A 23,880-nucleotide genomic window follows, 5' to 3' on the forward strand; every position below is an offset into this window, starting at 1 on the left:
TGAGAACGTTTGTTGTGCGAGTATGTCACAGGGTGAGTGGTTAAGCTATTAAAATTTGTGAATTTATGATCCAGGCAGTTTTGGGCTAGGGAAGGACGTTTGAAAAGTATACTGTACAAGTTTTTTCTGGTATTATTGCAAAGCTGCTTTTTCCATTTTTAATGACTATTTGCAAGTCACTGTATGGGGAAGATGAGTTTTTAAAGGTCAGTGAGGAAAATTAAATTGTATGTCTAGAACTGCTCTAAAGGTGATACCTGATCACTGATGTGCCACAGACTGTTTTATTGAAATGACAGACCAGCTGTCAGTCCAAGCAGAGGCATCTGCTCTTTGATGCTGTTAAAAAAAAAATCTCTGCCTGACGCCCAAAGTTTTTTTGGGAAAAGTAACTCAGATTCCCTCAAGAAAGTAAGAAAGTGCTGTAATCACTCAGGAAAGGTGTTAGATGGATAATGTGTCATAAAGAGTTACTCTCATTTGTTGAAGAAGCACTTATGCTCAAATTAGCTTGTTGATGGGCATATCATAGAAGGTGCCTTTTGAGATTTGAGTGTCACTGCAATTGATTGTAGGAAAATGAATAAGTAACACTAAACAACCTCTGTTTCTGAAGAGCAAATATTGTGAAATAAAAAGCTCCATTTGCAAAAAAAATGGAACAAGATCTTCCCTTTAAGAGAAGCAGCCCCGTCTTAAAAGAGAAGGAAGTTCAAATTAGAAGCATGGGTGAGAGGAGGAAAAGATGTAGCTAGCTATGAGGTTTTGTAACTAGAAAAAGGCTGTTAACTGTTTCTGAGAAAGTGTATCTTATATGGGTGGGCTTGTTTTCATTGTAGCAAAATTTGCGGGAGATCTTGGGAATTGACATAGGTCCTCCTGTGATGCTGAGGAGGATCATTGCTGTACTGAAGCAGCGAGTGGCAATGTTTGTATGGTCAGAAGTATGTAATTGAAGGAAAAGTGGAAGATAGTAAAAGAAATTTGATTGAGTTGTAAACTGTTGAAAGTACAGTGGTCACTGCAGCAAATATGATGATTAGAAACACAGTATTGAAAGCAAAACAAAACAACCTGGATATTCCAAGTCATCCTTCAAAAGCTGGTAACCAGATATCCGATGACAACCTCATTAGGTTCAGGACAAAGTGAGGAAAGACCACAGAGGCAGACTCCTATTATGTGGCAGAAGTCAGAAAGGAACTAGGAGTTACAAGAAGAGATAAAATGCAGTTGTCTTTGAGGGTTTCACTGTTGATGAAACAGATTGCTTTATGATAGCAAGTCTTTTTTCTTGGTTAGGCTTTCCTTCTCCTGAATATTGTTCCAATTGTTCAGGACAGCTGGTTTTATAGAGACTGATTTTAGTTAGTGACTGTTGTGTGAGTACTGGCTTGTAAATAATAGCTCTTGAGTATCTGTTATGGAGGAGGGGACTGAAGGGTTCAACTGGTAGCACACTAGTCAAATTCTGTGTGATTGCCATCAGTTACTGGGAAGTGGGGAAAATTCAAAGTCAATGCAGAAACCTTTACCTTCAAACTATGTCTTAAATACGGGCAGAGGATATGTTTTGGATCCAGAGAAAGAAGCCGTGTAGGAGAGAATAGTCAATGTTTTGCATCAGTGCTTGCTGGCTGTAGTTTATTCTAGAGACTGGCAGTGGGATGGATTGGTGATGGGGAAGCACCAAAGAGTGTAGAAATACTTGCACAGGAGGTCTTAAATGCAGTAAAAGTGAAAATTAAACAACTACTGAAATGTAGGTGTTAACTCCCATGAATTAAAGCAAAAATTATTCAAACTAGTGAATGAAGGACTGAAAATCCAGTCTGCTGGAATGTACTGTGAATTTCCTGAGATTTCCTTTGTCATGGGGGACAAATGATTCCACTTGTGGTTTCACAAGCAACCGAGACTTAATTAAGGCTTGGAAATTGCTTAGAGATCTTTGAGTGAAAAGCTATGAAGTTCTAATGGTATTTGATTAAATGCAAAGAAAAGCAGTGCTTTCCTTGGAGAATGGTTAGAGTTTGAAGTTCTATCACAAGGAATCATTTTCCGCTCGGGAGGTGGTTGTGTTTTGATCAGCATTCTTATTCTTGGTGACAATGGCTTGTTTTGGTAGCAGAGATAAGCAGACTAGGAACAGCATTTGTGCTATGTGCCATGTTGATGTAAAAAGCCTCCATCTCAGCGAATGAGCAGGAGCTCAGCTTACCTGGTACGTTCAGCTTTACATTAGGGCAAGCTGCTTATTAGAACCTTTAGGGATATTCAATAAATCAAGTAAATCTTATCACACGTGCACAGTTGAGTGCTACATACCTTGGTCAAGAGAACTGATTCATAACCACTTGGAAGGTGTGGGGGAAAGCCAGGAATAAAGAGGGACTTCCTGATCTCCTGCTATAAATCAGGCTGTCCTCTTGTCTGGAGCATGGAGTTGATGTGGGCTGCCTTGCCAGTGGGGAGGAAGGCTCTACAAGTGTCATGCTTTATTCCCACATTATCATGGCGATATACCGAGGCATCTTTGGCTCAAGTGAGGCACAGGCTAAAAGGGCAGGGGAGGCTCCGTGTCAGTGCTAGTCTCCTGCTGTTGCTGCCTTCAGGTGAAGCTCAGAAGAAACATAAGCTGGTGGCTTATGCATTTGTTTTGTAACCCCAGCTGGGAGAAGGCACAGATCAGACATTTAAATCCAGGCTGATCTGTCTCCTGTGACTACTGCTGATAGGAAACGCAGAGTGTAATGTTGATTAAGGGTGAGTTGTATAACAGAAGCGTTGTTTGTGTAGAATCAGACACAGTGCCCAAATGAAGGCTAAGGGGGAGTTTCTTCTACACTCGGTGATCCAGAGGAATCTGAGACCTTTTTAAAGGCATTAGCTCTCCTTGCCCCCAGATATAGTTCACCACAGGGTCACCTCCACTGCTTATGTTACCTGTGATTCTGTGTAGTAATACACATTTTCTGTTCAGTGTGGACAGGGAGGAAGATCTTTGGCTATTCTAAGAAAGGAGTTTTGATGGGAGAAAGAGAAACCTAATGTTTGTGTACAGAGTTGATTAATGTAAGGTTACAGGGTGCCAAAACACCTTCTCAAGCTATCTGCCAAATGAGATCCATAGCTTCAAGCAACATGGAAAGAAAATTTACTTCTGACAGTCTTGTAAAATTCTGTCCAAATAGGATTGCCTTCTTTTCAAAAATGATTTAAAAAAACCCAAAACACAACCACTTAAGGCTGGCTATTACTACAGAAGATTGAGCTTCAGTGAGTAAATACTTGTGAGAATTCTGTAAGGATGAGTGAAGACTCTATAGATAACAAACCAGTTACTAGTACGTTACTAGTAACTTTTACTAGTTACATTATTAGTATTAGTTACTACAACACCTCTCCTATGAGGAAAAGCTGAAACAGGGGGGGTTGTTCAGCCTGCAGAAGAGAAGGCTCCTGGGAGACCTTATTGCAACCTTTCAGTACTTGAAGGGGGCTTGTAGGAAAGATGGGGACAAACATTTTAGTATGGCCTGTTGTGATGGAACAAGGGGCAGTGGTTTTAAACTATGAGAGGGTAGATTTAGGCTAGATATAAGGAAGCCATTTTTTACAGTGAGGGTGGTGAAACACTGAAACAGGTTGCCCAGAGCGGTAGCAGATGCCCCATCCCTGGAAACATTCAAGGTCAGGTTGGATGGGGCTCTGAGCAACCTGATCTAGTTGAAGATGTCCCTGCTTATTGCAGGGGGGTTGGACTAGACAACCTTTGAAAGGTCCATTTCAACCCAAACTATTCTGTGATTCTACGATTTTATACTTACAGCATCTGCTGCCTAAGATCTTGAGACTGTTCCTGTGGCTGCTGCTCTGGGTAGCAGTTCCGTGGTGGTGGTCATTATCTGCCCCAACACTGCCAGCAAAGGAGCTCAAAAGGTCACTGACAAAACTCTAGCAGTACTGGTAGAAGAACCAGTTTTTTCCCATGACTTCTTTTAGAGCATCCTTCTCAAAAGTTGTCACCGTGATGGTGTAGAACTGTTGTGTTTATATATCTTAACACTATTAATGGAGAAGTAGTTTGATCAAAAGTAGCCTGTATAGTTTAAATAGAAGAGCTAATAGTGTAATTTATTTGCAAACAGACTTTCTACTTAGTATATAGAGACCTTTCACTTAGTAGTAGATATTTCTTCTAAAAAAAGTAAAGCGTGTCTGCTTTCAGATCAGTCAGTGGTGGGAGGCAAGTAAAAAGGTTGGAAGGTTAAAGAAGAACTTATTTGTGACCTTTTTTTTTTTTTTTTTTTTTTTTTTTGCATGGGCGGGGAGAAAAAATAAAAAAGATAAGCTGCTTTTTTGGGGAGGAGAACAAGCTACAAGGGAAGAGGGAGGAGGTTGCTGTGATGATAGGTCAAAATTCTAAGTTTCCAGTTTTACATAAACTTAATTCACAGTAGCAAGAGCACCTTGTGAAATGAGAGATTAAAAATCAAAACGAAATTATTTTTGTGTGAGAACATGACCTGTGGAGAGTGATGTATGCCAGATCCTGCTGAGGATAACCTGGCAACCTTGATCACCCTCTAATCTGCAAAGCCATTCAGCATCACAGGAGCGGGGCAATATGTGAATGCTGAAACACCTGCAAATCAGGCTCGAGGAGCAATCAAAGTGTGATAAACATTAATTAGTATAATACCCAAACCCTTAATGGAGGAAGGAACGTTGATTACACTGTCTCACTTGGGATTTCTTTCTGTCAGAGATGGTGTATGATGACAGTTTCTGATTACACTTACTCAGACATGAAGTAAGACTTTTAAAACTGTTTAAATATGGAGAGAGAAGAGCAGAAAGCAAACAAGTTGATCTTTCTTTGAGTGGTTAAAATACTTTTAAAAAGTATTTGGCTTTTTATGAAAGCATGCTTTTTTGCTTTTTGCCTTGCAAACTTCTGGGGTGAATTCGCTTGGTGAACTGGCTTTGAGTGCTTCCCTGGTTCACTGTAAACCGCAATGTCTTAGCAGCCTTTCCTTTTGCTCTCTCCATCTTGATCCTGCTATGTTGCCAGCTGCTGGGGCAGAGACACTGCATGGGAGGGGGGCAAGTGGGGCTTGGGCTTCTCACAGTCTGTTTTTGACTGTGCTGGTCATTGCTGCATGGATTCTGAGCTGGCCCACTGCAGTGTGTAGGAACATCCACATGCGGTGAGGCTGTTTGTAAAGCACACTCTAATGCCTCATAAAACATTATTCTTTGTTAGCCAGCCAGAACATGCTTAGATATTCTAGCCTAGCTCTCTAGGCCTGCTTCAGTCTAGTGGATTGTGCATCAAAGCCTTGAGTTATGGGTACCAGGGGCAATGCATTGATGTTTCCCCATCACTTCAGCAGCCTGAGGAGCCATAAAAGCCCATGGTCTTTTTTCATGATTCTTGGACAAATTAAAACTTGAAATTGAGATTTTCTTTTCTCCGCAGCATACAAGTAGAAGAGAACAGTGATGTGTCTCTGGGTCTCAGGAAGGAAGTGGGTGAGGAAGGGCCTCAGTAGCCTGAGGAGAAAGGTGGACATTTAGCTCTCCCAGCATGACCTTCTGCTGCTGCTTTCATCATGGGATGTTGTCTCCCCTCCCCTGGGAGGTAGTCTCTTCTCACCTCAGCAGTGGTTCTCTCACTTTTGGAAAGCCACTGAAACATGTCCTAGAGGTTTAGTGGTATCATTCATGAGTAATGGTATCATGCTGGTTTTGGCACTGGTGCTGTGGAAAGATGAATGGCAGCCAGCACTGTTGTCTTCTCTTGTTAACCTGCTCCAGCACCAGCCACTTGGAGAGTCTGGGGACGTAATAAAATACAAAACCATAAACTCCATCCCTTCTAATTCATGCCTTCTGCAGTAAGGGAGGAATTTAATAAAAGCATGCTTTATTGAAAAAAGCAACTTGACTTTTAGGCAAAAAGCCAAGGGTTTACAGAACAAATTTACTGTACGTACCCTGAAGTTTAGAACAACAATGCCAAGCATCCCCCCGCTATCTCTCAGGACTGGAGCTTGAGCTGGGAGGAGACCAGAAGCCTGACTTGCTGTGGTGTATACAGTCCTCATTTAAGGAAAAAGTAATTTAATACTTTGGCTGCCTTATTCTCCTGTGCAACTTCATTTTTCATTCTGCTCCATAATGTTCTTTCTTCTTGGTTGATTGCTTACTTTTGTACTTCAGACATGAAATTGAAGTTCTTTGGTATTCTAGAGATGTTTGCTCCCAGCCTCTGCTTCCTCGCCTTTCTTCTTCACCTTGGTGGGGAGCTTGCTTCTTCTCTGTCCCACTTCCCGAATTTTGTCATCCCTGTCACTTTGGGGTGTTGTGTACCGTCAACATAGACAGCAAAGGGTCTCCTGCTGCTGTGATGCTTCCTTCTAGCTCAGTTCTATCATGCTACGCTAGCTTTCTGGGAATGTCAGCCTGTCTTTAAACCTGCTCGGATTTTAAACTTTTTTTTTTTCTGATGCTGTCTGATACCTAGCAAATATAAATTACAAAAATCACAATTCTTTTTTGGCACTGTGGCGTGCTTGGAGACCCTCGTAGAAATACAGTAGTATTGCCACTGCTGAGAACTGAGAGGCAGTGTCCATTGTCCTGGATTCGTAATGCCTCAAATATTTTTCCTGTGTGAGTAAGAGAGCAGTTATATTTACCCCTTAAGCAGACAGAGATGCAGCAGAAGAGATCTTTCAGTAGCTGCCTGAATGTGAGTGTTATCAAAGGAGTTATAAGGAAATAATGTGATCTGCACTCTGTGGCTGCAAATGGGACAGAGGATACGGGGCTAGTGAAGGAGGCAGTGAGGTGGGAAGAAGTATTCCTGGGACCTGCTGTGGGTGTTGGAGAGAATTGCCTCTCTCTGGAAGGTTGTCTCTCATCCGGCAGGATGAGGGCTTTATGAGAAAGGAGAAACAAGATCTACATTGGGTGTAAGGTGCAGGGGGTTTAACTGCAAAAAGATTTCAGAGGGACAAGAGAAAGTGAAAGCTCGAATCAAAGCAGCAGAAAGATTGGCTTTAATATCTGCTTAGATCAAAAATAAAAATCTGTATGGATTAAGAGATAATCCACTAGACAGATTTAATCTGCCACATGTATTCCTTCCCCAAAGAAAAGCATTGGGAGGGGAAGGTTGGTTTGGCTCAGTGCTCAGGATTTGAAAGCAGGTGATGTATTCTCCTTTCTTCAGCAGGCTCCCTTTTCACTTGTCCCAAAGCTTGCATCCTGCCCAAAGGGAGAGGCTGTTGCTGTACATCTCCTGCTTCTTTGCAACTCTAAAGTCACATTGGATCTAACTGAAGGGGTTTCTGAAGCAGAAAAGAGCACCAAGAGCAAAATAACACAGAAATGACTAATAGGATAAGCACAGGGTAGGTTCAGATGCTGATGGTGGTTTTGGCTGGCTGAGCGCAGGGTTCTGAGGGGCAGTAATGGGTCATTTTATTAACACTTACCCCTCCTGTTCTGATTGCAGTTGCCTTTCAAACAAACACCACTCAGTAACACGCTCCTCCTCAAATGAATATTGAGGTCTGAATGCCACCTTGCTTCAAACACTTTGCCCTTGAAACCCTCTCTATCCCTTCCTGTTTCCTTTCTTTACAAACACCAGTTGAATCCATGGGGTAAGTCCAGTTTTCACAGCAGTAGAAATACTAGTTGTTTGAGTTAATTGAACATGGGGGGAGGGGGGTTTACCATGTAATTTTCCAGTATCGATATGGTATATTGTCTTTTTTGACTAACATATGCAACCGTATCTTGAACTGTACGGGCATAACAGTCATGCACTTCTAGGAGCCTGTACATGTGATGGAATTTGGATTAGTTGGATTGAGGGAGTTTAATATTTTTTTCCATCGTTATCTTGCTCAGCAACAAATGAATTAATTCTGTAGACTGGTGTGTATTCCTTCTGTGTTGCAGGTCTGCATCTACACCGCCTCAGGTGAAGGTTTTTGGCAGATCTCCTAAGGTCAGTGGGATTTGGCCTGTCAAATCCTAGAGTTAGGGGATCATGGGAAAGTACAGGGTGCCTCAGAGCAGATGCCGTCATGGTTTGAAACACCCAAGCTGGCACTGGACAGCTTCCCCAGCTTGTGCTGGGAGCAGGCCATCTGCCAGATACTGTCCTTTTATGGGTGAATGTAATTGCCCAGTTATATTTGGTGGGCAGTAGGGATGGATCAAGCTGTAGAAGTCTTCCCTCGTTCCCTTCTGGATGCACCATTACTGTTGCAGCTAGGACACAGTAATTGCCAGTCATGTTCTGTTTTTAGGGACGCTTCTCTTTTAGAAGAGGTTCCAGCAAACCTTAAATGAGAGAGATGTAGATGTGTACAGCACGGTAGGCTGAGAGGTGCTTTGCTTTCTGTTCTTCCTCTGGTGTTGTTAATACTTAGCTGTTAATACTTAGCACCAAGAAGCGCTTTGTAATAGCCCATGCACTACCTGTGTTTGGTGAGGGTGTAAAGGGAGCTGTGGCACCCTTCCTTTCCTAAACTGAGTGTCTTAGAGGATGGATGTTAAATGTGGAAGTCGTTAAGGGTGAAAGGTAAGGATAATTGGGATTCCTCAAAAGCTCCTTTGCTGCTTCATAGCTAGCAAAAGAGTGAGTGTGGGAGCGGAGAGGAAGAAGTTGATACCTGGTGAAGCACTGGGGATAACGTGGGGCAGTGAGGGAAGCATTTGACTGCCTCACTTGACCCACTCACATCCATGGAAAGGGAGGACAATGGTTCCTGGTTTCCAGGACTGAGCTTGCACAACTTAACATTTCCTTCTGGGAGAGAAACATGTGCCTTGTCAGCCCCTGAGAATTGTGTCTGGAAGTCAGCAGGGTGCTATCTAAAAGGCAGTCGATACCTTGCTTTTATTTGGAGCTTCAGGAAGGCTTTGTTGAGTTCTTCTAGGAGAGCGGTCTGCTCACAGGTGAGAGGGAAAATTGCATCATTGATTTGAGGGAGAGTGGCCAAGCAGAAATAAATGACCAATTTTTTCAGCTTTGAAGGAAGTGAAAATAGTCAGATGCCCCCAGGAGCAGTACTGGAAATAGTGTCCATCAATACAATTATGAAACATCTGGAAAAGAGGTGAACTGTGAGGTGGGAAAATTTGCTGGGGAGACCAGTTAGAGAAGACTTAGGTCTTTCAGAGGTGTCTCACACTTCTAACAAAACAAGGCAATGGGACAGCCCTACGACACATGAAATTTGCTGCAGACAAGCGCTAGGAAATGCACACTGAAAGGAGCAAAAGAAACTACTTTGAGAACCTATCAAGTGTGTAAGTGATGTGGACTTACTCCACTGAGACAGGGGGAGGGTGTGGGAAGGAAATCATGAACAGATTTGTACTTAGTGTTGGTACAAAATACAAGCTGTTAGTCTGTGTTTAAAATAAAAGGATGAGGAAATGGAGGATATTTCCGAGAGGGAGAATCTCATGAGGTTCAGTTTTGCTCATCTCCCACTCCAGAAAGAACAAAGCAGAAACAGGCTGTGTGCTCTCCTGCTGTCTGCATGAGGAAGGATTTTCATGCCTCCAGGAAGAGGGGAGCACGGCTGTAAACAAGTGTCAGAAACACTTAAAACTGTTCAGAGAAAGAAGTGAGGTTCTTTCAGAGTGATACCAGGTGAATAAGCTGCTTGTACTTGCTGGTTTTTTCACTGCCTACAATGCAGGGGGGGCTTTAGTGGAGTCCATTTCTGTACTGTAATAGGGAATGTGCTGCACAGAGTGAAAATGCTTCAAAAGGTGGGTTTGGTACAGTTTGAGAATGAGAATCACGGTTCACTGCTGATGTCAAATTTGTTACTAAAAGAAGTTATACAGAGTGGAAATAAAGCATGGGAACTCTCTACTCAAAAACAAAGAGGGACTTCTGATGAAATTTAAAGGCAATACTTGAGCCTGATTTTTACAGGCACAAAATGATCCGATGGAACTCATTACTACAAAACATTGCTGAAGTGGAGTGCTCTCTCTCCTAATGGGTTGCATAGCCATAAAAATTTTCTTTGCTGGCTTCTTCAGAGGAGTGAAGATTCAGAACAATTTTCAGCTTTTGAGCTTGAAGCCAGGGAGAACCCGCTAGTTATGCATGGGGATGAAGGTCTCTTCTGAGAAGGTGACTGCATAGTTACCTGTAGCTGATGCCCGATCCCGATGTCCCTCCTAGCCTCTGGTTGAACCTGTGTGACAATTTCTGCAGCATGGTAGTGACTGTGCGTGATGTCCTGGCAGTTTCAGTCATGCCCCTGGCTGCAACGTATCTGCTATAAGGTGCGAAAGGAATGTGTCTTAAGTGGTGAACGAAGAGGTACTTAACCAGTGACCACTATCCCCTGCTGCCACAGAGGCTTTTCAACTCAGTCTCAAAGCATTTTGATGCTGATCTAGTGTCAGGGTTTAACCCCAGGTGGCAATTAAGCACCACACAGCTGCTCGCTGACTCTCGTGCCAGCAGGATGTGGGAGAAAGAGGAATTGGGAGGGTGAAAGTGACAGCACTCATGGGTTGACTGTTCAATAATTGAGATAAAATCAAATTAAATTAATTTAAAAAACATTGTAATGAAAAGGAAAATAAACTTAAAAAGAGAGAAATAAACCCCAAGAAGGACAAGTTATGCAAATGAAAAACAATTGCTCACCACCAACTGACTGCTGCCCAGCCAGACCCAGAGCAGCAGCCCCTGGCCAGCTTTCCCTCTAGTTTATATGCTGAACATGACATCATGTGGCGTGGAATATCCCTTTGGTCACTTGGGGTCAGCTGTCCCGGCTGTGTCCCCTCCCAGCTCCTTGTGGCCCCTCAGCCCGCTCGCTGGAGGGTGGGTGAGAGGCAGAAAAGGTCTTGACTCTACAGGCACTGCTCAGCATCTCTGTATTATGAACACTGTTTCCAGCACAAATCCAAAACATAGCCCCATACTAGCTAATGCAAAGAAAATTAACTCTTATCCCAGACAAAACCAGCACATCTAGTTATGCAAAAATTACGCAGGTTAGCGTGCTTTATTGCACCAAATGAGGACCTAATGTTGTTTAACTGATACGGAAACCAAATCACAAAGCTGTGAAGCAAATGGAAGAAGTTGTGCAACAAACTGCTTGTATAGTAGAGGACAGGATAAGCCTCATGAGTCCTGAGCTCTGCTCACTAGAATGTGTTGCCTTTCATTTGTAACAAGTCATTTTTATTAAAAATATGTTGGCAGTTGATAACTGGCTGTGGCTTTCTTGTCAGCAGTACCTGCAGAGAGGCATAGGGTTTGTGGTAGTCTGGTGTCAAAAATGCTGCAGCTCTCCATCTTTCTGCACTGTGCCTCAAACTGCTGCAGGAATGTTGTGCTGCGAGTCGTGGAGTAGATCTACCTTCATGTTGGAGTACATAAAGCTCTCAATGGGACCAAGACAAGCATATTTGAACCAGCGCTATTCTGCCCTGTGGAACAATCCAATCCACTGAGATTCACATCCTTCCCTGAGGGCCTGGGCACTGGCTGTTGCCAAAAAATCTCTGGCTCTGTATTCTTCATTTTTAGAAAGGTGCTTGCCTCCTAGGATCTCTCAGCGGGTGGAGGCCAGCCGGGCACAGCTTCAGGCGATCAGTGAGAGAGTCACACTCGCCCAAGCGAAGATTGAGAAGATAAAGGGCAGCAAGAAGGCTATTAAGGTAGTGACTTCAGTGAAGGCTGCACGGCCTCCCTTCTTTCTTCTGCCTTCTCTCTTTACTCCTGCTGTGAGCTCTGGAGAAGAGCAGGTGCTTGGCTGCTGTGGCTGCTGCACACTCACCTCTCCATGCCCTGCAGCTGAGCAGGGTTGTGATAAGAATCCCCTTCCTGGCTCAGCCAACTGATGATTTTTAGACCCATGACCCACACTGCTCCAGGCCTTATGAGGCCTGTATAGGTCACTGGCCCAGCTGCTTTCTGAGAAAGAAAAAGGGCATGCGCTGAGCGAAGCCCCACACCCTCACACTTCAGACTCATAGACACTTTGGCTATTTGAAAGCTGCTGCTAGAGAGCCTCCCCTTAGTGCATCTTAATCCCATTGAGCCACGTAAAACTGGTGAAAATCCTTCTTTCCCCATTCTTGCTCCATTTTATACATTATTGCCAACTCCCTTCCTGCCAGTGGAAGCCTTTTTGACAATGATCTCCTAGTACTTACACACAGAGAGAAGCTCTGGCGTTTCCCGTTTGAGAAGTGACAGCCCACGCGTGGCTGAGTCTGTGCAGATAGCCCTTAGGAGCCTGTTGACTCCAAGGCTGTCCATTCCCACTGGCAGCACAGATTGTGTGCTTACTCTACTCCATGTATTTCTCTATTGTAGGATCGCCTAGTTGTTAGGATTTTTTAGACCCTCCTTGTTTGTCCACAGGTATTTTCCAGTGCCAAGTATCCGGCCCCTGAACGGCTACAGGAGTACAGTTCAATTTTTGCTGGTGCAGAAGACCCAGCTAAACAGAAATGGCCAAGGCACAAGATTCAGAGCAAACACCGAATGCTGGATGAAAAAGCTCTGCAGGTAAGGAGGAGGAGAACAGACCTTGAGATGAACAAGCAAAGAGAAGCCAGGAGGCTGTTCATCTCTTTGGTGAAGTAGACCAGGGCTTAGGATATAGGCTGGGAGCAGAAAATCTTTTCAGCTTGGCCTGTGGGTGGGGGTATGTGAGATCAGGCTGGGAAGCTTGCGGAGCCACCAGTTTGGGAGGGCCATGTCAGGGTGGCTGAGTGCTCTGGGTGGTGGCTGCCAACTCTCCAGAGTAGTTTCATTTCCTGAAATGCTGCTGTGGGTGCTGCTGGCTGGGCTTTAGGCTTCAGCTATGCGTAGCAAGGCAGCTGGGATCAGGGTCATAACTGTTTGAAGAATAGTTTCTGAAGGCTGTAATATAAGTGATGATGAGAAGAGAAAGGTAAAAGTGCCTGTGAGTGTGTCATTAGAAAAAGGAGTCATTAGAGCATTTTTTTTGTCCCAGGAAAGCATCACGCTTAGGTATTATCTCTCCCTGGTTCCCAGCGAAGTTTTACATCTAGGTGAAGAAAGATGATTTTGGTTTTTTACATCTTCATTTGCACTTTGCTTCTCCTTTGCCTTGCATTCAGCTATTGTAGGTTGCAGGCCCTTCGGAGGGGCTGAATCTCTCAGCACCCAGCACAGCTGGGGCTTCCGTGTGTACCCATAGCACAGAAGTCTGCAGCTGGTGGTGTTGAAGGAGGTCCTGAAGTACTGAGTTCCCTTTTAGCCTGTGGATTTAGTGGCAGAGAGGGGCTTTCTTAAGGCGGTCTGAGGAGTGGTGGGTTTGGCAGGAAATGCTAGCAAAGGATTCTCCAACAATTTGGGTAAACATCCCTGGGCTGGAAGGAGAGGAGGAAGAACTGCTGCACTTGAAGTTTAAAAGTATGCGCTGAGCCAGGAGTAGCAGATGTGCTTTTCCTGGCTAGGTTAGGGATCAACCTGGCAATTTCCCTGCTCTCCACCCCTAAAGAGACTTCCTTCCTTTTCCTTGTGTGCCTTGGCCCAAGAATAAAGCTGCCACCGAGTAATTTATCATCTTAAACTTTCCTGAGTATTAATGGTGTTGAGACCTCACGCAGTGAGTTAGTTATGAATATTTCAGGCAGGCCTAGGAAGCAGGATTGCTGGCTGAATGGACAGCTGGCAAACCTGAGCAGGGCTCGTGCTTCCTTTGAGTTTAGGCAGTAGTACAGGGCAGAGCTGCCTGGGACCTGCTGCTGGCTGGCCAGGGGAGGCCAGCTGTGGTGTGCTGTCTGGCTGGTGGCCCCATTCCATCAGAGCATGGTGGGGGAGCAGAGGCAGGCAGTGAGTGGACAGGAAGGATACTCTTCCAGCCTGAAGGGCTGGTGCCAATGTACAGCCCCTTGCACAGGGAGGGGACTGAGAAGAGCATGAGCTGGTAAAAAGCAATGTCCTACAAAGAGCAAATGCTGTGCTCATTTGACTGGCCTGCTGGCTCCAGTAAGCTCTGCGTGCCCTTCCCCACAGCCCCTGCCATCTGCCTGTGATGCCACCACTTCCCTCTCCCAGACAGTCCCTGTACCATTGCCACGTTCTGCCTTTTGTGACCAAGGCTGTCATCACCACAGGGACTTCGCTGCCGGCCCTGGGGGATGTTTGTATTTGTTCTTCCCCTCCTGTGACCCATCTTTCGATCCTCCTTTGAGGTTAATGATCTTACTCTGGCTTTGCTGACCCTACCTCATGTGGTGGTCTTGTTACTCTTGCTCGATCAAGCTCACAGACACTAGCTCCTGCAGCTCTTCTGTGGCGTGGGGGGACGCTGCTGTGCTGGCGAGTAGCTGTCAGCTGATGGACAATGGAGGGGCCCTGTGCAGGCACCAGGAGCAGCTGGTGTGCTGAGTGGGGCTCGGAGCGGCCGAGCTCTGACCATGTTCCAGAAGGACAGGCCCTTCTCAGCCATAGCGGAGCACGGAGCCTGATGTGTCTTGCAGTAATGAAATGTGACAGAGGGAAGTCTAATGTTTGCATTTATGCCCTCCTCAATTATTCAGGGCTTTCAGCAGAGGCTCACTGCCTGTTTTCACTTCTAATAAAGGCCTCTTTGCTGGGAGCAGTTGAAGTGGCCTTTGGTAACTTCACTCACACACGCACATGCACACCCCACCAGGAAAGCAAGCTCTGCTCATGTCAGTTTGAGGGCATGTGGTGGCAGCCTGTACTCAATGTTTAGGGCTTGTGCTCTGGGGGGAAAGCAGCTGAGTTGGAAATGTGTGTGGTTCTGCAGTTTATTTAAAAACGCTTCCCTCCTGGGAAATTTTCCTTTCCCCCTCCACACCCCAAGTACGAGGACACTGTTCATGTTGGTAAGGTAAGCACTGATGGAAACGAAGTCTTTGTGCTAAGCCTGGAAAGTCACTTGCTTTGCACGTTGCTCTGGTAGCAGCTAAGCAGGGTCCAGCAGTGGGGCTTCTCAGGCGCTGGGCATTGCCTTTGCAGCGGGAGCTGTGTCTGGGTGCTGCAAGTGCCCCTCAGGAGGCTGGAAAATAGGGTGGGAGACATGGGTCTGCCTGGGCTTGGGAAGAGGTCCAAGCAAAAGTTACAGTCTGCTGCTGGAGTCACCGTATTAGTCTTCAAAAATGTCAGTAACTTGGTGTGTCCTTGTGAGTTCTGCCTCCCTCAGAGTCCACCATGGGCATGGGGAGACCAAACCAGGTTTTTGGCACTTGCTCATCTTCAAGTGCTTTTCGAGCTAGCCTCGGCACTCCATTGCCATGGGGGGAATGGGGTTTCTGGTGTATCACGCCAATTCCCTTTGTAATAGTGTGTGCTTAATTAAACTTAAGAGCTAGGGTGAATTTATATATTTTTAACGGTAGGCTCTTAGGGAGAAAAATGCCTGGAAATGCAGCATCCTTAGGGGTGTGATCCTGCCAGGTTCCAAACCCCAGGCTGGGGTGTTTGAGCATTCAAGCACCCCCCATGACTTCAGTATGTCGAGGCTGTGGAACCTTTGGCTTAAGTCCTTAACGTCTCTATAAGAAAACTAATCTTTCAATGGCATGTTACTTGTGGAATTCACAGTTGCAGGATATTATTGACAGTATGTAGGTGTTCTAAATTTCAAAACAGATCTAGGTACTTGAATAAGACTAGCACTTTGGTGGCATTTAAATTAGAAGGATTTTGTAGAGCCTCACGTTTCAGAGTAATATGCTTAGTCCTTTTATAACTGCCTTAGATGAGACTTAGAAGTAAATGTAGGTAATGGTTGGTTTCTCACTACACCCTTAAAGTGATGCACAGTCTTCCAGTGCTAATTGAAATCTACAAAGAGAGAATTAAAAGAATATATATGTATGACTTGAGGGCTAAGTGTGTGAATAGTTCTAGCAAAAACGTCAGTACTCCCTCATGCTTAAAAAATTAAACATTGGAAAATGAATATTAATGATCAAAAGAACCTTTATTTTTGACTCTTTGCTTCTACAGTCTCTAAAAAACAATTTATATATTTTTGCCTACTTGGTTCTGTAAAAATTCAGGATGTTTATTTGAGTGTATTTTTCACAAGTTGGAATGTATTATTTGGGGAGGGGGGAATTAAAACTTCTCAAGTCTTTTCTTAGAGCATTTTATAGACTCACAGCATCATACAAACTCTTAGTGGATTAACTGAGCTGTGACTAAGCCATTTCCCAGGATTTCTGGTTACTAAGTCCAGGACTGAAATTTCAATCAGCAGGAACTGCTTGTGCTGCTGAGATGTGGTCTTAAAACTGAACCAACGGTGGCCTCCATTTCCCCCATATAAGTACAAAGAGGGTAGAAGGACTCAGAGAATGGGATAAGAGCAGGGATGCGGGAAGTAGTGAGGCAGTAGGAAGCTGTGGACGGTATTTGCAGTGATCATCTTCTGGTGACAGAAGAAAACCACAAGAGTGTGGCCAATTATTTAGCCTGACAAGCTGTCCTGGTTAGTGCTCTGATTTCTTCTGGTATGAACACTTACGACCTCGTAGCTGCCAGACTGCTGCTTGTCCTAGTTTGTGAAGAAAGAACAGGAGCTGGGAAGGGGCTGAGGAGAGGTCTGGGGTGGAAGTTTATTCATCTCAGGCTGTTTCAGGGTCCAGGAGCTGATGCTTTTCCTCCCTCTACAGCAAAGTATGTTATGGGCACTGAGCTTCATTCCCCGGAGGATGTGGCAGTGGGCACTGTCACGCTAGCTGAAACACTGGTCTGATCTGGGATGGCAATTCCCATGCTTTATAAAAGTCAAGCAGTTCAGATATAATAAGTCCTTTTCTAAAGGGAGCTCTATATATTATGCATGAAGTTTTAGAACCAAGAAAGAGGAGATTTCAGTTCATTAGAGTTGAAAACTCCTGCAAATCCCTCAGGCTTTGCAAAACCATCTGGCACACGTTCCACCCTGCACGCTCCCTTCTGCCTGATCTCCTGCCTAGTGCAGGCACTCTGTTTTTATCTAACCTCTTTTTCCTTTGCCTTCCCTGCATACCCCACCGCTGGGATCACATTTCTTAAAACATCAACTCAAGGCAGCAGAGGGGAGGTAATAGAGATGTTTGGGGGACTCTGCGTGCATGAAAACATCTAGTAGTTGGAGACACTGTAACAAATGCCTTTTAGACTGCAGTGCTTGATCCCTGCCTCTGGCTGTAGATCCCGAGTGGTGGTTTTATTTTGGTGGATCCTTGCCACAGCAACACCTGTTCAATATGACCCATCTGTGGCACCAAAAGCAAATGCCTTGAGTCTGAACTGCTGAGATTCGCCTTGAGTGTGGGGTTGCAATGTTGTCTATGTGCTTCCTCGCTCAAAGGGAGGTGGAGAAGGAGCAGTAGGGTTCTCAGACCATGCAGTGGATTCAGCAGTGTCGGTTGTGGTGGCTGGGGAGAGATGTCTCAGCAGCTGTAGTTTTAGTGTCTTACCACCTGTTATCTGTCTTGCAGGAGAAGCTCAAGTACTTCCCTGTGTGCGTGAGCACAAAAGTTCACCAGGAGGATGACGCAGAAGAAGGCCTTGGCAGCCTCCCCAGGAACATCAGCTCCCTCAGCTCCCTACTGCTCTTCAACACCACTGAGAACCTGTGAGAGCTGGAGCAGTGCTGTGCTGCTTGCCTGCCCCTGCTTTTCCTCAGAGGAGCTTTCCCTTCCCTGGGGGCAGCAGTAACTGCCTGATTCCTGGGGGTCTTACATATCAGGCTCCTGACAGGGCAGTGTTTGGTACCTCTCCACTGGCTTCCAGCTAGCAACCCTTTCCTCCCTACTCTTTCCCTTGTGTGGAAGAGTTGTTTCGTCTGCATCTGATCCTCCACTCACCTGCTTTCAACCCAGTTTTGCACTTCCCTTCCCTGACTTAAGTTTTTCCTGTCATTCTCCTTTAATTTCTCTCCAGCCTTGAAAGCTGCCTTCACTTCTGCCCTTCTCTGCCCCATGTGCCAGCCTAGATACCGCCTCTTCTCCTGATGATTCCTCACAGCAACACTTCACCAATCTCGCTGCTTTAGTATCTCCACTCTTCAATGCAGTTCTCTTTCCTGTTGGGCTTTGCCTCCTGGTTCCTCCTTCTGCTCATATTGAAGAGCTTCTTTAAGCCCTTCTTGAGCTTTCAGCTGCTGAACCTTTTCTTTCTTCTCCTGAGCCATTGACTATTTCCACTTGCTTTCCTCCTGGACCTTGAGTGACAAGTCACCAGGAAAGACTGGTGTCCTGCTGCAGGCTGTAGGCCGGTTTCAGGCCAGGTGGTAGGGAGAGCTTGGTAATGATGGCAGTGCAGTGGGGCTTTGTTTTAGGATGGATGTGGAGGCTGCACTGGCAGGATGGGGAGTTGATTGCCTTCTGGTTATGGAAGGAAATGCAGGAAAATGGGGCTAAAAGACAGAAACTGCAAAGCCCAACATGTTCCACTTTTGTGAGTCAGGAGGTCTCCACCTCCGAGGCCTCCTTGGGTACACTGTTTCTTCTGGCCTTGGCTCTCGAGGTGGCATCACTGAAATACTCGTCCTCTACCCTTAGGTACAAGAAGTATGTTTTCCTGGATCCTCTGGCTGGAGCAGTGACCAAAACCCATGTTGCTCTGGAAACAGAGACAGAAGAGAAGCTCTTTGATGCTCCTCTTTCCATCACCAAAAGGGGACAGCTGGACCGACAGGTGAGATGCAGAGGATTGCGCTCGGTTCTGAGAGGAGAGGGCTCCTGTAGGGTGGAGAGGCTCCTGCAACTCATGGGATTGTAGAATATCATCTCACTTATCAGAAGGACCTTGCCTGGTTTTGTGCTTGAAGTCCTGGTGTGAGTTTGATGGGTGAGACAAAACCCTCAAGCTTGGCAGGTTTTTCTGCTCAAGCATTTGCTGAGTGGTGTGAGAAATGTGATACTGATTCGCCTTGCTGCTTGACATCAGGGCTGTAGAGGAGTTGTTTGGAGGCTCCATCACCTGATCAGCCCTCTTGTGCTAACTCCTGCGCCTCAAGAGGAGTCTGAGGGTGAGGTACCACTGCTAGAAGGTGCCTGGGAGGGGGTCTGATCCGTCATGCCTGCTGGTGCAAACAGAAGGGCCAGCCAGCCTGAGTGAAGGGTTTGTGCTTAACGTGGGCATGGGGCAGGCAGTGCACCAACCCATCTGCCCCAGCACATGGCTGGTCTTGTACTCGACATCTTTTAGAGGCCATACCTGGAGCTTTGCTGGTACGTGGTTGAATGTGTGGTTTGGGGCTGGGGAAAGGAGCCTGGAAGCCATTTGCTCATCCTGTTGGACCAGAGAAGATAGCAGGGTATACAGCAAACAAACTCACTCCTTTATTCACAGTGCACCTTCAGTACTGTTTTGCCAGTGTGTTAAACACAAAACCAAACCTCCGTAACTACTTGCTTGTGCTTCTCCTGCGTCTTAATCTCAGAAACTGTTCAGGCACCATTCTTTTCTGGAGGAGAAGGGGCAGGCTTATGTAGGCTCTAAAAGGTGGTTGCATGAGATGTTCAGGAGAAGAGAGTCCACCTGCAAGAAATGAGAACGAGTCCTGCAGCTCTTCCTCCTTCTGCAGCCTGCCTTTTCTGAGCCTGGCCTGCAGGAGATGGCCTCTGCATATGAGAAGCTGCCACAGGACAAGAGCACAGTTTTAGGGCTAGCTGATGAGCAGCCACTGTGCCAAGGTACACAAGCCGAGCTGTGACTGCCACCCAGGCTGTTGCCTGCACAGCCCCTGTTTGCCGCGAGGGAAAGCAAGTGCATAGTCACTGCCTTATCTTTTTGGTTTGGGTTTCTTTTAGGTAGCTGAAAATTACTTCTACGTGCCAGATCTGGGCCAGGTCCCCGAGATTGATGTGCCATCCTACCTGCCAGACCTACCTGGCATTGCCGCAGATCTCATGTACAGTGCTGATCTGGGCCCCGGCATCGCACCGTCTGCCCCTAGCAGTGCTATTCCAGAGCTGCCCACTTTCAACACTGAGTTGGCGGAGCCTTTGCAACCAGGTATTTCCAATTCCTGATCCCAGGACACTGTGAAAGAGGAAGGCAGGGCTTGCTAGAAGATGGAGACAAGGCAGAAAGTCCCTTGGCAGAGATTTTGTGATGGATGTTGGAGATACCTCTGGCTTGTGCTTGGGCCCAAGTCAAAGCTGCAACCTGCTCAAGAACTGGCCAGACTTCCTGGGCCCCTTACATCCCTCACCTTCTGCATGGCTAGGGGTGAGAGAGCGTGCTGTGCGGGAACTGGCCTCGTGGCAGCCTGGTGGGATGCCCTTGTGCAAGTGGGATGCAGCTGAGGAGGGCAGAGTAGGGGAGTCTCAAACTGCCTTGGCCCTGCCTGCTGTTAAGAGATGCTGCACAGGGTGGGAGTGCTCTGCTGCACGGTGTGTGCTGAGGACTCTGATCTGTTGCCACTGCGGCATGCGGAGCTCTGAGCTGAAGCTGTCGGTGTGCTGTCCTCTGGGACTCTTCAGATGCAACTTCTTTCATCTTTCAGACCTTCAAGATGCTGAGCTACTGCCCCCTCCTCCACCACCACCTCCACCACCGCCTCCTGTTATGCCAACCACTGTGCCGCCACCACCGCCCCTGCCCCAGCCCACAGCCCTCTCTGAGCCAGCCCAGACAGCAAGCGAGGACAGCAGCAGTGCAGTGCCTGCAGGTAAGGGCTGGGCATCTCCACAGCTTCACCAGCAGAATCTGACTCCTTGGCTTCAGCCCATGTCCTTGGTTGGTTCCCTGTGGTTTCCCAGCCTCTCGGCAGAGCAGGGAGGCTGCGGTGGGAGGGCAAGCTGCCTCTGCCTGCCTGGGAGCTGCAAGCCTTCAGCTCCCCCTTGGCAGGGCTTTTGCTGGCTGGGCTGAGTGTAAGCCCATCACCGAGAGGTGCCTGGGCCTGGCTCACCGCCCTGAGCAGGCGCTGGCGGGGTATGGGAGCAGCCCTTTCCACAGGGATTTGGCTGGGCCTGTAGCTGGTGCACTGACCTATGGCTGCTGCTGCCTGTCCTTCCTGTCCCTGCAGCTTCAGTCCAGGGAGCCCCGAAGGAGGTTGTGAACCCCTCTACTGGGCGTGCCAGTCTCCTGGAGTCTATCCGCCAGGCTGGTGGCATTGGCAAGGCCAACCTCCGCAGTGTCAAGGAGAGGAAGCTGGAGAAGAAGAAGCAGAAGGAACAAGAACAAGGTGCTGAGGCTCTTCAGCGAACTGATCTTCCTTTCTCTCTGCCCCAGGCTGGGGAGGTGTGGGTCTGGGGGCAGACGGGCAAGCCAGGAGCACAGTGGACATACAGAGCAGAAAGGTGTTGTCCCTCCTCACAGGCTGGTGTGGGTCTCGGGTGTTTCCCATTCAGCCAAAGCTCCGTGAATTTGCTAAACCCCAGCGGCCAGAAGAGCATTCATGTTCTTGATGGAGACCCGCTTTGTCTCAGGGCACAGGTAGAAGTTTCACGTGTGCTGCATGGGGGCAGACACACAAAGAAAAACCCTTGGGCCAAAAGGGACAGGGCCGAGCCAGTTTGGTAGCTGCGGGGGGTGTGTGTGGAGGGATTGATGAGCTGGTTCAGCAGCATGAGACTGCAAATGCCTTGTCCCTCTTGCCCCTCAAGGAATTCTGCTCTTGGATCTCCCCAGAAGATGCCGTTACCCTGTGGTGCCTGGTGTTTTCCTGACCTGAAACTGGACTATTGGGGGAAAGATTAGGGGTATGATACAAGATTAGAAGTTTGGGGTTGTCTTTAAACTGAAGGTAGTATTGCAGGAGAATGCTTTCACTGTATTGCTGAGTTCAGACTGATGCTTCTTCTTGTCTGACTTGTTTTGCTCTGTTTCAGTGAGAGCTACAGGACAAGGTGGAGATCTGATGTCAGACCTCTTCAACAAACTGGTGCTGAGGCGCAAAGGTACTGTCCTGCAGGGTGGGCTGCTCCTTCCACCTAGGCAAGAGGGAGAGCACTTTCTGGCATCACCGTTGTGTCAGCCATAGCCCTAGAAACAGGAACAGAGACACTTCCCTGAGTGTCTTTACAGAGGGTGAGCAGAGGAATCTCTGCCTCAAGTCCAGCTGGAGGCACAGGAGGAGGCTGTGTCTGAGGCAGAGGATGGACTCTGAAAGCTACCTGTGAGGAAGGGACAGCAGTGTCTTAATTCAGTGCTGGGGCAGCTTGGCCCCTCATCTGTGGGGGACCCGAGTTGCCCTGAGGCCTTAGCAGGTAGCCGGGGCACTTAGGGCCAGTGTCCCCCCTCGGCACTTGGCAGAGGAGGGCATGGACTTGCTCCGGTGGAGCTTTAGTTAAATGAGCCCATGAGGTAGGGTTGTGGCAGCATTTAAGCACGTTGCCTGTCACCTGGGTGCTGGGAGCTGGAGTACAAGGTGCAGTTTTCCCCCTCCCCTCTGCTAAGCGTCTGTGTTCTCTAGCCCCCAGGTGTCACTCACTGTTGATTTTCCTTCCCTCACAGGTATTTCAGGAAAAGGGCCAGGAGCCTCTGGAAATCCTGATGCTCCTGGAAGTCCAGCTGGTGCCTTTGCTCGTATGTCAGACTCAATACCACCCCTCCCACCCCCACAGCAGCCCGCGGGTGAGGAGGATGAGGATGACTGGGAGTCATAGAGAGGTCAGTTGAGCATCAGTGTAAATCCCAGGGCTCTTGAAATAAGCACCTTTGAGAGACACCAGCCTGCGGCAGTACCCTTGAGAGGGTGGGTACTGGCATGGCACGGGGATCCTGTAGTTTCTTTTTGAAGAGAAGCAGGAACAACAGGAGCCAACTGCTGCTGAAGTTCTCGTTACCAATGAGGGTTTCTGTTCTGCTCTGTGCTGTTCTCCACCCTAAATGCTACTGCATTCCACCTCAAATACTGCTGTGGCTCATGCTGGTGCAATAAATCCTGCCTCAGCTGGCAGGCAGTGGGGCAGCCTGTGCTTCAGAGGATCAGAACTAGCATTGCTCCTGATTTAAAGGGCCCTCAGTTTTTCCTATGTGACTGGTGATGACTGCAAAAGCATCTCTTGCAGGCAAACAGCCCTTGCCCGATTTGTCTCCGTGCTTGCTGAAGCTCCTGTTTGCTTGGTTGTTGCTAGAAGAGAGAACGTGTGTGTGTGTGTGTGTGTCCCCATCCCTTCACAGAGGTCTAATTCCTGGTGCCTCTGCACTCAATGGTTTCTTTCTCTACCTGGCTTATGGTAATTCTTTGCCTGTTGCTGTCAGAAAAATTTCAATAAAGTTGAAGGAAGCAGGTCCTTGCAGCCTTCACTTTCGTAAAAGCAGGAAGCACGCTCAATTACGAGTGCATTAAGGGAAAGCCCAGCTGTCCATTCTCATCTCAGGCAGGGGCTAGCCTTACATCCCAGCACCACCAGCTGCTGCAGGGCTGCAGGGCATCAGCTGTTACAAGCAGGCGCTGCCCACTGCTGAAGGCAGAGCTTGTGCCAGACAGTGGGGTCTGCACCCACTGAAGGGGCAGGAGACTCACAACAGAAGTTTCTCAGAAGCAGCTGCTTCTTTCCCTGTGGGGCTAATTAACAATAGGGAGCAGGCACCAGCTTTGTATCTAATTATAAGTGCTTTCTTCATTGTGAAGAGCCTTGAGAGTTAGCATCCAGCTGCTGAAACTGGCAAGGAGGCAAACGAAGCTCCTGGAAAGAGGCTTGCTCAGGATGCCAGAAAGTGCTGAGGACAGCTGTGGGATTACAGAGCTGTCCTGGTTATTGCTGCCCTCCAGCACTGACCCACAACCCAGGAAAGAAGCCCAGGAAGGTTACACTTTAGAAACCCAAACTTTTACTTACTATTTTCCACAGAAAGTTACTTCGAATTAAAAAACCTAGGCAGTAAAAAGAGCAGAGCAATCCTGT

At 47.1% G+C, this 23,880-nt stretch overlaps 1 protein-coding gene across 9 annotated transcripts in view; it reads left to right on the top strand.

Moving 5' to 3' along the window:
• Window positions 1-23,265, top strand: part of WASHC1 (WASH complex subunit 1) — a 46,851-nt gene extending 23,586 nt beyond the window's left edge. For 5 of the 9 annotated variants that reach the window (XM_055712907.1, XM_055712906.1, XM_027807695.2 and 2 more), the window contains 9 exons: window positions 11,622-11,733; window positions 12,443-12,589; window positions 17,515-17,651; window positions 18,580-18,715; window positions 19,834-20,038; window positions 20,532-20,696; window positions 21,054-21,212; window positions 21,859-21,927; window positions 22,484-23,265. In XM_055712907.1, coding sequence (XP_055568882.1) covers window positions 11,622-11,733; window positions 12,443-12,589; window positions 17,515-17,651; window positions 18,580-18,715; window positions 19,834-20,038; window positions 20,532-20,696; window positions 21,054-21,212; window positions 21,859-21,927; window positions 22,484-22,635 — 1,282 coding nt within the window. In that variant the 3' untranslated portion in view covers window positions 22,636-23,265. Of the gene's footprint in view, window positions 1-11,602; window positions 11,734-12,442; window positions 12,590-17,514; window positions 17,652-18,579; window positions 18,716-19,833; window positions 20,039-20,531; window positions 20,697-21,053; window positions 21,213-21,858; window positions 21,928-22,483 lie in introns of all 9 variants that reach the window. The other 4 variants (XM_055712912.1, XM_055712908.1, XM_055712909.1 and 1 more) reach the window with 1 other exon arrangement.
• Window positions 23,266-23,880: the final 615 nt, after the last annotated feature.

This window comes from Falco cherrug, chromosome 5, assembly GCF_023634085.1.
Source record: "Falco cherrug isolate bFalChe1 chromosome 5, bFalChe1.pri, whole genome shotgun sequence".
Taxonomy (NCBI): Eukaryota; Metazoa; Chordata; class Aves; order Falconiformes; family Falconidae; genus Falco; species Falco cherrug.